Source organism: Balaenoptera acutorostrata, chromosome 12, assembly GCF_949987535.1.
Source record: "Balaenoptera acutorostrata chromosome 12, mBalAcu1.1, whole genome shotgun sequence".
NCBI classification, from domain to species: Eukaryota; Metazoa; Chordata; class Mammalia; order Artiodactyla; family Balaenopteridae; genus Balaenoptera; species Balaenoptera acutorostrata.
Genome location: NC_080075.1, coordinates 5,387,577 through 5,400,059, shown reverse-complemented (window position 1 = coordinate 5,400,059; position 12,483 = coordinate 5,387,577). Strand labels below are relative to the sequence as shown.

The window sequence follows — 12,483 nt, the reverse complement described above, 5'->3', positions numbered from 1 at the left end:
AGGAATGTAACTGATACCCCAAAATACTCTTTGAAATGAAAAATATATTTTTTAAATTTAGGACTGTAAAGAGATTGAAGGAGAACGATTTATTTCTTGGGGAAGGAAGCTTTTAGTGACGAATGTCTCAGCAAAGGATGGAGGGAACTATGCGTGTCAAGCCTGGCTCACATATGCAAAGAAGCAGCACACTGTTTTAAATAGCATTTCTGTGAAGATCAGTAAGTACACTCTTACCCATCACCTTGACTGCCTCTTGGCTTTGCGTGAGAGGTTGGCTTTGGGCAGAAGGGGTTCCCGATCTTGATTTTCCTGAGGGTTAGCAGTCCCTCAAACACGTCATTATTAGAATCAGAGGGTAGGAAGAGTGGGGCGAAAGGGCATGGGCTGTTTAGTTTTCTCATCTGAAAAAAAGGAAGACTCAAAATTCTTGGTTTATTCATGAAAATTAAATGAGATCATGTCTATGGAGTAGCACCCAGGGTGCCTGGCGAAGTATAGGTATTCAGTAAAGGGCAAACATGAATACCTCAATGATCTTACACTCTAGTCTTACATTGGTGGCTGAGGGAATTCTTTATAAGATGGAATTTCAAAGGAAAAATGAAGAATACCTTAAGAGATCATTGAGTCCAATAATCTGTATTTTATGTCATTGCAATAAATGTTTATTTATAATCTATTATATGCCAAAATTGTTAAAACCTATAATTAAAAATTTTTTTAAAATTCTTTCTTTTATTGAGAAGCTCTCAGCCTGGTTGTAGTGGTGCTAGAAATGTAAATAGATCATCTTAACATTATGTGGTAAGGAGAGTGTTATAGACAGTGTCCAGGGGAGCAGGAAAAAAATCAGAAGTAGCTGCATGGGTGGCAAGTAAATAAATGGTCTTGGAAGCTTTCCAAGAGGAAATGTCTTCTCAGCTGAATTTTGAAGGATGAGCAGGATTTACAGAAGTAAAGAAGAAGGAGGAGAGGCAGAGAGAAGTGTCTCAGGCAAAGCATGGAAGTGTCTACCATGATAGTTTATGTTGGATCTAAAAGTAATTTTGTTAGAGCATAAAAAACTGTGAGCTGAGGAGTGGTGGGAACTGAAGTCATGGAGTTAAACAGGGGAAAGGTCAAGGGGGCTGGTTATACGCAGGTTTTACCATGAAGCGCTGAAGAACCCTTGGGTGAGTGTAAATGCAGAGCCACGAGGCTGCATTTGTGATGGATGAGATCAGTCCTAAGATGGTTTGAGCAGGAGTTGAAGGGGGTCTTGAGGCCTGGAGACCACTTAGGAGGCTGCTGCAACATCTGGATGTAACTATCTGAACTTCGCTGGAAGTGAAGATGGGAAGCATGGATTTTCTCCTAAGAACAATGGGAAGCAGCCAGAGCAGTTGAGAGCAGGAGAGTAGCATGGTGTAACATGTTTCTGAGAGCTCACTGTGGCCACTGTGCACAGAACGATCCCTATAGATAAGAATGGCAGTTAGGAGGCAGGTGCAGAAATGCAGGTGAGACATCAGGTAGGCACAGTCATCATGGTAACACTGAAGATGGAGAGAGGTGGATGGACTCCAGGCATTCTAGGAGGTAAAATCCACAGGTCTTAGTGTCAGATTGAATGTGGGGTGAGGGATGTGGCAAGGTCCAGGAAGCTAGGCCTTTTGGATGGTGATACTGTTCAAGGAAAAAATATAACTCCGGAGGAAAACTGGATTTAAGAGTGAGATCATGAGTTTGGTCATGGATGAGCTGAGTATTTGGTGACTTGAGATGTCAAGTAGGTCATGGCCTATATGGGTCTGGAGCTTAGAGTTACACCTTGCAAAGTCATTGAACTTTAGATGGTAATTGAAGAGGTGGATGTGAATGAAAGTGCCTAGGGAAAGAGTAAAGAGTAGAAAATAGGGTTTAGGTGTAAAGAAAGAGGCACAGACTGAGAAATGCTAAGAGGTAAAATTAGTTTGGCTGGGTGATGGTCATATGAAGAGGGTGGGAGAAAAGCTGTTGCTTAGAATGACATCTAGATTTTCTATGTGTGTGATTGAGTGGGAGATGGTATATTAACTGGCTGGTGATGACTTCTGTTTGGGACATACAATAAGTCCCCTACATAAGAACAAGTTCCATCCCAAGAGCATGTTTGTAGGTCCAACAAAGTTAGCTTAGGTACCCAACTAACACAATCGGCTATATAGTACTGTACTGTAATAGGTTTATAATAATTTTCACAAAAATAATACATAAAAAACAAACACTCAAAATAAAGAAAACATTTTTAATCTTACAGTACAGTACCTTGAAAAGTACAGTTGTACAGTACGAGAGCTGGCATACAGGCGCTGGCATCGAGTGAACAGGCAAGTACCAGCTACATCACCGCTGCTTTTACACTTGCTTCTGGACATCCTGGGCTTGAAATAAAGATACTGTACTCTATACAGTACTGTACAGTAAAGTACACAAAAGCACAACCACTTGTAGAGGATGCACACATGTGACAATGTATGCCAGACACATGAACTAACTTATGTGGACACACAAACGCAAGTTAGCATCTTTGAAAGTTCACAACTTGAAGGTTTGTATGCAGAGGACTTACTGTACTGAATTTGAATAGTTTGTAGAATGTGCAAATATTATTGCCATCATGAAGGACATATGTTTTTGCATTTTTATAGCTTCCCTCTTATAACTTTTTCGCCTCACACCCCAAATAGAGAGGAGGAATGTGGGATCCAGAGGGTGATTGCTAAATATTTGTAGACAAATGGGGGAGGGAAGGCGTGGAGAAAGACAAAGGGGTGGGGAGTCAATACAAGGAAGGCAGTTATAAAGTGGGGGAGAGGGATGAAAAAGCTGCAGAATAAGGAAGGTCTGAGAAGAATATGGAATAGCAGGGTTGGAGGATGGAGGAGTGGAACCGAGAACAGACCATTAGGGTCACTGTTTCTTTCTGTCTAGGACCCAGGCCAGAACTTTGCTTATCACCACTGCTTAAGACGTGTACTGGATGATTAGGCAATGAGAATTTATTACACAATCTCATCAGTTTATATTTATGTCCAATATATAATGGTGATGTGAACTCTCTTAGTAGCCCAGCTTTTAGTTTTTCCCCTTAGCAATTCAATTATTTCTGGTTGAAAAATATGCACTTATGGAGCGATATTTTGTCACATCATGAGTTATGTTTTTTCTTGACCAATGTTTATTGAAGGTATGCTCAGTACCATGTTTTCTTTATGTTATTATTGCATTCAAGTAGTTGGGAATGTTTCTAATACAATTTCATCTGGGTATGATTTCTTATCAGGAAAAGTGGGAAATGGAAGAAGAATCCCTAAGATCATTTATCCAAAAAATAATTCAATTGAAGTAAACCTTGGTGAGTAAACTTATTGAAGCCTCCGAAATCACTAAGGGCAGGAATCAGTAAGTCCACACATCCTTGTGAATGTTTTTGAATTTCAAGAATGAAGATAAATACCATACAGGTGTATCCAGTTTTCAGCTTTGTATATACCTGAGTTCATCAGGAGAGGTATCAAAATAAAAAATCACAGAGCAGAAGGGTGGGGAGGTTGTGCTATGAAAGGTCTGGCTGCAATCACTATGGGTCTAAAAGATTACTGTAAATCTGTTCACGCAAAGACAAATCCTTCCTGAAAGACATGATATGTAATATCAAACTACTATTAAGTAATGTTGATCAAGAGTCCTGGGTTATATTATCTCACACTAGGAAGGATATGAAAGGAGTAGGGGAAGTTACCATGTTATTTTCCTTATTTTACATAGGAAGGGATCAATAAACACTGCCTCAGTTTGTGATCTAAGTGGAGAAAAAGGGACTCAAATACTTTTTTAAAATTTAAAGTTAATCACTAGTAGGGTAAAAATGTGTTGAGTACCTTCTAAAGAAAAAATAAATTAAACAAAGTTTTTATTAAAAGACAGATGCTTGGGACTTCCCTGGTGGCACAGTGGTTAAGAATCCTCCTGCCTGCAAGAGGGAAGAGAAATGGGAACATATTGTATATGTATAACAGATTCACTTTGTTATAAAGCAGATGCTAACACACTATTGTAAGGCAATTATACTTCAATAAAGATGTTTGAAAAAAAAAAAAAAAAAAAGAATCCTCCTGCCAATGCAGGGGACACAGGTTCAATCCCTGGTCTGGGAAGATCCCACATGCCATGTCCCAGCTAAGCCTGTGTGCCACATCTACTGAGCCTGAGCTCTAGAGCCTGTGAGCCACAACTACTGAGCCCACACGGTACAACTACTGAAACCCACCCGCCTAGAGCCCATGCTCCACAACAAGAGAAGTCACTGCAATGAGAAGTCCGTGCACCACAATGAAAAGTAGCCCCCACTTGCCGCAACTAGAGAAAGCCTGCGTGCAGCAACAAAGAGCCAACACAACCAAAAAATAAAAAAATTAAAAAAAAAAAAAGATGTTCAGGTTGAGTCAAATATTAAAATCCAATTATATGCTCTCCTCAAAATACACAGATCTAAAAATACATGTCCTAGAGGATTAAAAATCAGTGCATAAGCAAGATATGCATAAGATTTGCATACAATAGCAATACAAAGAAATCAGATTCGCAATATTAATCTTTCAACCTGATAATATATCTTTCAATGCAAAAAATTAAATGACAAATTGAATCGTTTTATACTAATAAAAATTATCCCTCCCCAAATAAAAATGTTTATGTGTCAAATAGCCATGCATCAAAATAAAATATATAAAGCTAAACTCTCAGAAATACAAGCACAATACAACAAGACAGTACAGTAGTTTCAGTTATAGTGGGAGATTTTAACATATTCTGGCTTTGACAAATTTGCTAGTCAAATAAGGATCTAAAATACTCCAGTGATATATTAAGAATAATGTATTTAATGGATAGCATTCATAAACATCTATGAAAAACTCAGAGTCCCAAAAGAGGAAATTATACAGACCACATGGTATAATCCCCATGTAGGTAATCTAGAAATTTACAGCTAAAATCAAAACAATGATAAACCCAACAAAAAATAAATCCACTAATTAAAAAAATTAAGCAACAACAAATTTAGCTTCTAATTATTTACTTTCTTGGTTAGATTAAGCCAAAGCCATTGGTACAGAATATTTAGAAAATAAAGGCAGAGAGAAGATATCAAACTTCATGGAATGTGACCAACAGTGAGTTCTAAAGAAGCGTGTATCTTTAAATATCATTATTATTAATAATTGTAGAAAACATTAAAATCTATAATCTAACCATTTAACTCTATAAAAAAGAGCAACTAAACAACTCCATGGAAGGAAATAAAAAAGATAGGCGTAAAAAATTATAAAGTTATTATAAGGAAAACAACCAACAAATAGAATTGATAAATTACAGAGTTGGTTCTGGTATAGAAGGGTTGGGGTGGGGGTGGGGTGGAATAGAAAAAGAAGATAGAGGAACCTCCAGCAAATCTAATCCCCCCAATGCAGAGAAACTCAAACATTAAAGACAGAAATGAGAAAGCTTATAAAGCAACACATGGAAAGGAGATGAAATCTACTCAGTACTTAAAAGGCTCTGGACCCACATGTTTCAAGGAGAGTTCTTTAGTTCTTTTGAACTTTCAAAGAAATAATAATGCCTATAATAAAAGATAGTTGTCTACATATCACTCACCATGTGAATACCCTAGTGGATTTCATGAACACCTAGAAAGGATAAATATACCTGTTATTAACTCTCTTAATTAACTTTGTTCCCCTCTCCTGTCTTTGAAAATTCTAGCCATTGTGTTTAGATAATTAGAAAGAAAATATAAGCCATAGAGAGGAAGATAATCATATAACTATTAAATAAATTTAAAATCTTCCCACAAACAAAATTCCAGATTCAGTTGGTTTTACTGGTGAATTCTACAAAACATTTAATAAAGAGATAACATCAATTTTCAACAAATTGTTTCAGAGAGAAGTAAAAGAGGAAATAGTCCTTATCTCATTTTATAAGGTCAGGAAAACCTTGACACCCAAACCCAACAAGGATATTAGTAATTTTTTAAAATTTATTTTTGGTTGCATTGGGTCTTCATTGCTGTGCACGGGCTTTCTCTAGTTGTGGCGAGCTGGGGCTATTCTTCACTGTGGTGCACGGGCTTCTCATTGCGGTGGCTTCTCTTGTTGTGGAGCATGAGCTCTAGGCGTGCAGGGTTCAGTAGTTGTAGCGCACGGGCTCAGTAGTTGTGGCTCATGGGCTGTAGAGCGCAGGCTCAGTAGTTGTGGTGCACGGGCTTAGTTTCTCTGTGGCATGTGGGATCTTCCTGGACCAGGGATCGAACCTGTGTTCCCTGCATTGGCAGGTGGATTCTCAACCACTGTGCTACCTGGGAAGTCCAGAACATTATTACAAAGGAAAATTTCAGGCCAAATCTCATTCATAAACACAGATGAAAAATGTGAAGCAAATTGCTAGCAAATTTATTTTAACAACATACATAAAGAACTAAACTGGGGTTATACGGAGCAATACAAAGTTGTTTCATATTAGATAATTCACACTTTTATTTTGCATAAACAAACTAAAGGAGAAAAATAATACACTTACCTTATAGACACAGAAAAGTCATTTAGAAAACTTGAACTGGGAATTCATTATTAAAAAAAAATAAACTCTTTTATTAAGAGTAGAAGGGAATGTCCTTAATCCGATTTTTAAAAATCTATTTTTAAAAACCTGTAGAAACAACACACTCAAAACTGACTTATTGAACACTTTTTCTTTGTTTGGAGGAAGAAGACAGTCAAAATCTTAACAGATTTTGGTTTTTGTAGAATTTGATACATTGATTATGACATTGGTATGAAAACTCAAAGATTGAATAATAGTTAAGACACTTTTAAGTTACTTGCTGAAACAACCGGCCCGTGGTCCCCAGGACTGTCGTGGCTTCGGCTGCCAGGGCCCCTCCAGAGCCGGCAGCCTCAGTGAGGCCGTCCTCCCCTTGGGCTCCAGGGCAGTTCCGTGACGGCGGAGGGAAGAGACCCCGAGCCGGGAGTTACAGCTCTGCGGAAACGCGGGCTCCGTTCTGGGCGAGGAGGTGGGACCGCTCAAGACACTTTTAATGAAGAAGAACTGAATGGGAGGATGAATGACACCAGATTTCAAGATTTGCTAAAAAAAGATTTGCTAAAAAGACAATCTAGTCCTGGTATGAGGATCGACGGTAGAACAGAACTGAAGGCCCAGAAATAGATCCATGCATGCAAAGCACTTAGTTTTGACAAAGCTGACACTACAGAGTAATAGGGAAAGTGCAGTCTTCTCAATAAATGGCCATAGACAATTGGATGCAATATAGAATAAAACAAAACTTGCCCCCTTTCTCGTGCCTTTTATAAAAATAATTTCAAGTGAATTGTAGACCTACCTATGAAAGTCAAAACCATACATTTCTAGAAAAATACCTTTATGATTTGGGGTAAGGAAAGGTTAAAAAAACGAAGAACATACAAATTACTAGTCTTGAAGGAAAAAATTGGTAAGTGAAGCTACGTTAGAAATAAGAACTTCTGTTTATTCAGAGAGTGGAAAGACAAGCCACTGAGTAGAAGAAGATACTTGAAATAAGTGAGCAAAGGTCTCGTAGGCAGGATCTAGGCCAAGCTCCTCCAAAATAATGAGGAGAAGGCCACCTGGTGGGAGGACAGACAAACCACTTGGACAGACAGCTCAAGTAGAGGATATCAACACAGCCAATAAAAAGGTTAAAAAGGTGCTCGACCAGGTGCAATCTAGGGAGATGTAACTTAAATTCACTAGGTGATATCAGGACACATACATAAAGATGGCTAAAGTAAATAGACTGACAATCCCAGGCATCGGAGTCTGTGCAGTAACAGGAACTCTCACACTGCTGGTGGAAGTGTCAGGTGGTACAACTATTAGAAAACAGCTTGGCATGTCATTTCAAGTTGGAGCTAGGCATAATGTATAATCTCCCAATTTTACTGGTAGATAATTCTGTACACTCATCGTGTACATGGGTGTGTATACATGAGGTATATACACATGTGACCTGGGAGACATATGCAGAAGAGAAGAGAGTTCAAATAGGCCATAGGCATAGGAGGTAAATAATAGAAACCATGTCAGCGCGTATATAGCAACAGTAAGAGAAATGAATAAGAACTAGTATGTTGGAGACCTTCAAGATGGTGGTGGCGTAAGACGCGGAGATCACCTTCCTCCCCACAGATACATCAAAACTACATCTTCGTGTGGAACAACTGCTACAGAGCACCTACTGGACGCTGGCAGAAGACCTCAGACTTCCCAAAAGGCAAGAAAATCCCCACGTACATGGGTAGGGCAAAAGAAAAAGGGAAAAAAAGAGACAAAAGAATAGGGATGGGACCTGCACCTCTGGGAGGGAGCTGTGAGGGAGGAAAAGTTTCCACACACTAGGAAGCCCCTTCACTGGTGGAGGCGGGGATGGGGTGGGGAGCTTTGGAGCCACAGAGGAGAGCGCAGCAACAGGGGTGCAGAGGGCAAAGCAGAGAGATTCCTGCACAGAGGATCGGTGCTGACCAGCACTCACCAGCCTGAGACGCTTGTCTGCTCACCCGCCAGGGCGGGCGGGGGCTGGGAGCTGAGGCTCAGGCTTCAGAGGTCAGATCCCCAGGGAGAGGACTGGGGTTGGCTGTGTGAAGACAGCCTGAAGTGGGTTAGTGTGCCACAGCTAGCCGGGAGGGAGTCCAGGAAAGAGTCTGGACCTGCCGGAGAGGCAAGAGACCATTGTTTCGGGGTGCATGAGGAGAGGGGCTTCCTGCTATGTGAGCCTGCAGACAGCAAAGCACTGCCTAAGCAAGCTCCAGAGATGGGCATGAGCCACAGCTATCATGTTGGATGCCAGAGGCGGACACAGACCGCTACCTCTGCTGCCACTGCCATCAAGAGTCCTGTGTGCAAGCACAGGTCACTACCCACACACTCACAGGAGCCTATGCAGCACGCCACTGCCAGGCTCCTGTGATCCAGGGTCAACTTCCCCAGGATAACACACGGCGCGCCTCAGGCTGTTGCAACATCATGCTGCCCTCTGCCACCGCAGGCACTCCCGGCAACCCAATTGTGACTACTATACCTCCCGGGCCTGAGTGAGCAAGAGAGCCCTAATCAGCCGCTGCTTTAATCCTGTCCTGTCTGGGCAGGGAACAGATGCCTGAGGGTGACCTACATGCAGAGGTGGGGCCAAAACCAAAACTGAACCCCAGGAGCTGCGTGAACAAAGAAGAGAAAGGAAATCTCACTCTGCAGCCTCAGGAGCAGCGGACTAAATCCCCACAATCGGCTTGGTAAACCCTGCATGTATGGAATACCTGAATAGACAACGAGTGTTCCCAAAATTGAGGTGGGGGACATTGGGGGCAACTGTGGACTCAGGGTTTGCTTTCTGCATTTGATTTGTTTTTGGTTTTATGTTTAACTTAGTTTAGTTTTTAGTGTTTGTTTTCATCTGTGGGTTTGTTTATTGGTTTGGTTGCTCTCTTTTTTTTCCTCTCTTTTTCTGAGTGTCTGTGTGTATGTTTCTTTGTGTGATTTTGTCTGTTTAGTTTTGCTCTTACCGTTTGTCTTGGGGTTCTGTCTGTTCGGGGTTTTTTTTGTTTTTTTTTCTCTTTGTGAGTGTGTGTGTGTGTGTGTGTGTGTTTGTATGTTTCTGTGATTTTGTCTGTTTAGTTTTGCTTTTATCATTTGTTTTGGGGTTCTGTCTGTTCTTTTTTTTTTTTTTAACCTTCCTTTTCTTCTGTGCTGTGCGGCTAGCAGACGCTCTTGGTGCTCTGGCTGGGTGTCGAGCCTGGACCTCTGAGGTGGGAGAGCCGTGTCCAGGATGTTGGACAACCAGAGACCACACGGCCCCATGTAATATTAATTGGTGAGAGCTCTCCCAGAGGTCTGTCTCAACACTAAAACCCAGCTCCACCCAATGGCCAGCAAGCCCCAGTGCTGGACATCCCATGCCAAACAACTAGCAAGACAGGAACATAACCCCACCCATTAGCAGACAGGCTGCCGAAAGTCATACTAAATTCACAGACAATCCAAAACACACCACCGGACGAGGCCCTGCCCACCAGAAAGAGAAGATTCAGCCCACCCACCAGAACACAGACACCAATCCCCTCCACAAGGAAGCCTACACAAGCCACTGAACCAACCTCACCCACCAGAAATAAGAGGAACTACGAACCTGCAGGCTGTGAAGAGGAGACCCCAAACACAGTAAGTTAAAAAAAATGAGAAGACAGAGAAATATGCAGCACATGAAGGAGCAAGGTAAAAACCCACCAGACCAAATATATGAAGAGGAAATAAGCAGTCTACTTGAAAAAGAATTCAGAGTAATGATACTAAAGATGATCGAAAATCTCATAAATAGAATGGAGAACATACAAGAAACGTTTAACAAGGAATTAGAAGAACTAAAGAGCAAACAAGTAATGATGAACAACACAATAAATGAAATTAAAAATAGAAAGAATCAATAGGAGAATAACTAAGGCAGAAGAACGGATAAGTGGCCTGGAAGACAGACTAGTGGAAATAACTGCTGCAGAGCTGAATAAAGAAAAAAGAATGAAAAGAATTGAGGACAGTCTCAGAGACCTCTGGGACAACATTAAAAACACCAACATTCGAATTATAGGGGTCCCAGAAGAAGAGAAAAAGAAAGGGTCTGAGAAAATATTTGAAGAGATTATAGTTGAAAACTTCCCTAATATGGGAAAGGAAATAGTCAATCAAGTCCAGGAAGCACAGAGAGTCCCATACAGGATAAACCCAAGGAGAAACATGCCAAGACACATATTAATCAAACTATCAAAAATTATATATAAAGAAAAAATATTAAAAGCAGCAAGGGAAAAGCAACAAATAACATACAAGGGAATCCCCATAAGGTTAATAGCTGAACTTTCAGCAGAAACTCTGCAAACCAGAAGGGGGTGGCAGGACATATTTATAGTGATGAAAGGGAAAAATCTACAACCAAGATTACTCTACCCAGCAAGGATCTCATTCAGATTCGATGGAGAATTTAAAACCTTTACAGACAAGCAAAAGTTAAGAGAATTTAGTACCACCAAACCAGCTTTACAACAAATGCTAAAGGAACTTCTCTAGAAGGGAAACACAGAGAAGGAAAAGACCTACAAAAACAAACCCAAAACAATTAAGAAAATGGTGATAGGAAAATACATATAGATACTTACCTTAAATGTAAATGGCTTATATGCTCCAACCAAAAGACACAGACTATCTGAATGGATACAAAAACAGGACCCGTATATATGCTGTCAAGAGACCCACTTCAGACCTGGGACACGTACAGACTAAAAGTAAGGGGATGGAAAAAGGTATTCCATGCAAATGGAAATCAAGAGAAAGCTGGAGTAGCAATACTCATGTAAGAAAAAATAGACTTTAAAATAAAGACTATTACAAGAGACAAAGAAGGACACTACATAATGATCAAGGGATCAATCCAAGAAAAACATATAACAAATGTAAATATTTTTGCACCCAACATAGGAGCACCTCAATACATAAGACAAATGCTAACAGACCTAAAAGGGGAAATCGACAGTAACACAATAATAGTAGGAGACTTTAACACCCCACTTACACCAGTGGACACATCCTCCAAAATGAAAATAAATAAGGAAACACAAGCTTTAAATGACACATTAGACCAGCTGAACATAATTGTATTTATAGGCCATTTCATCCAAAAACAACAGAATACACTTTCTTCTCAATTGCTCATGGCACATTCTTCAGGATAGATCATATCTTGGGTCACAAATCAAGCCTTGGTAAACTTAAGAATATTGAAATCATATTAAGCATCTTTCCGACCACAATGCTATGAGACTAGATATCAATTACAGGAAAAAAACTGTAAAAAATACAAACACATGGAGGCTAAACAATACACTACAAAATAACCAAGAGATCACTGAAGAAATCAAAGAGGAAATAAAAAAATACCTAGAAACAAATGACAATGACAACACGATGACACAAAACCTATGGGATGCAGCAAAAGCAGTTCTAAGAGGGAAGTTTATAGCAATACAATCCTATCTCAAGAAACAAGAAAAGATCGCAAATAAACAACCTAACCTTACACCTAAAGCAATTAGAGAAAGAAGAACAAAAAAACCCCAAAGTTAGCAGAATGAAAGAAATCATAAAGATCAGATCAGAAATAAATGAAAAAGAAATGAAGGAAACAATAGCAAAAATCAATGAAACTAAAAGGTGGTTCTTTGAGAATATAAACAAAATTGATAAACCATTAGCCAGACTCATCAAGAAAAAAGGGAGAAGATTGAAATCAATAGCATTAGAAATGAAAAAGAAGTAACATCTGACACTGAAGAAATACAAAGGATCATGAGAGACTACTACAAGCAACTATAT

At 39.8% G+C, this 12,483-nt stretch overlaps 1 protein-coding gene across 2 annotated transcripts in view; it reads left to right on the top strand.

The window, feature by feature from the left end:
• Nucleotides 1–12,483, top strand: part of IL1RL2 (interleukin 1 receptor like 2) — a 52,904-nt gene that overhangs the window by 20,500 nt on the left and 19,921 nt on the right. For both annotated transcript variants that reach the window (XM_057558716.1, XM_007172125.2), the window contains 2 exons: nucleotides 62–221; nucleotides 3,308–3,379. In XM_057558716.1, coding sequence (XP_057414699.1) covers nucleotides 62–221; nucleotides 3,308–3,379 — 232 coding nt within the window. The remainder of the gene's footprint in view (nucleotides 1–61; nucleotides 222–3,307; nucleotides 3,380–12,483) is intronic.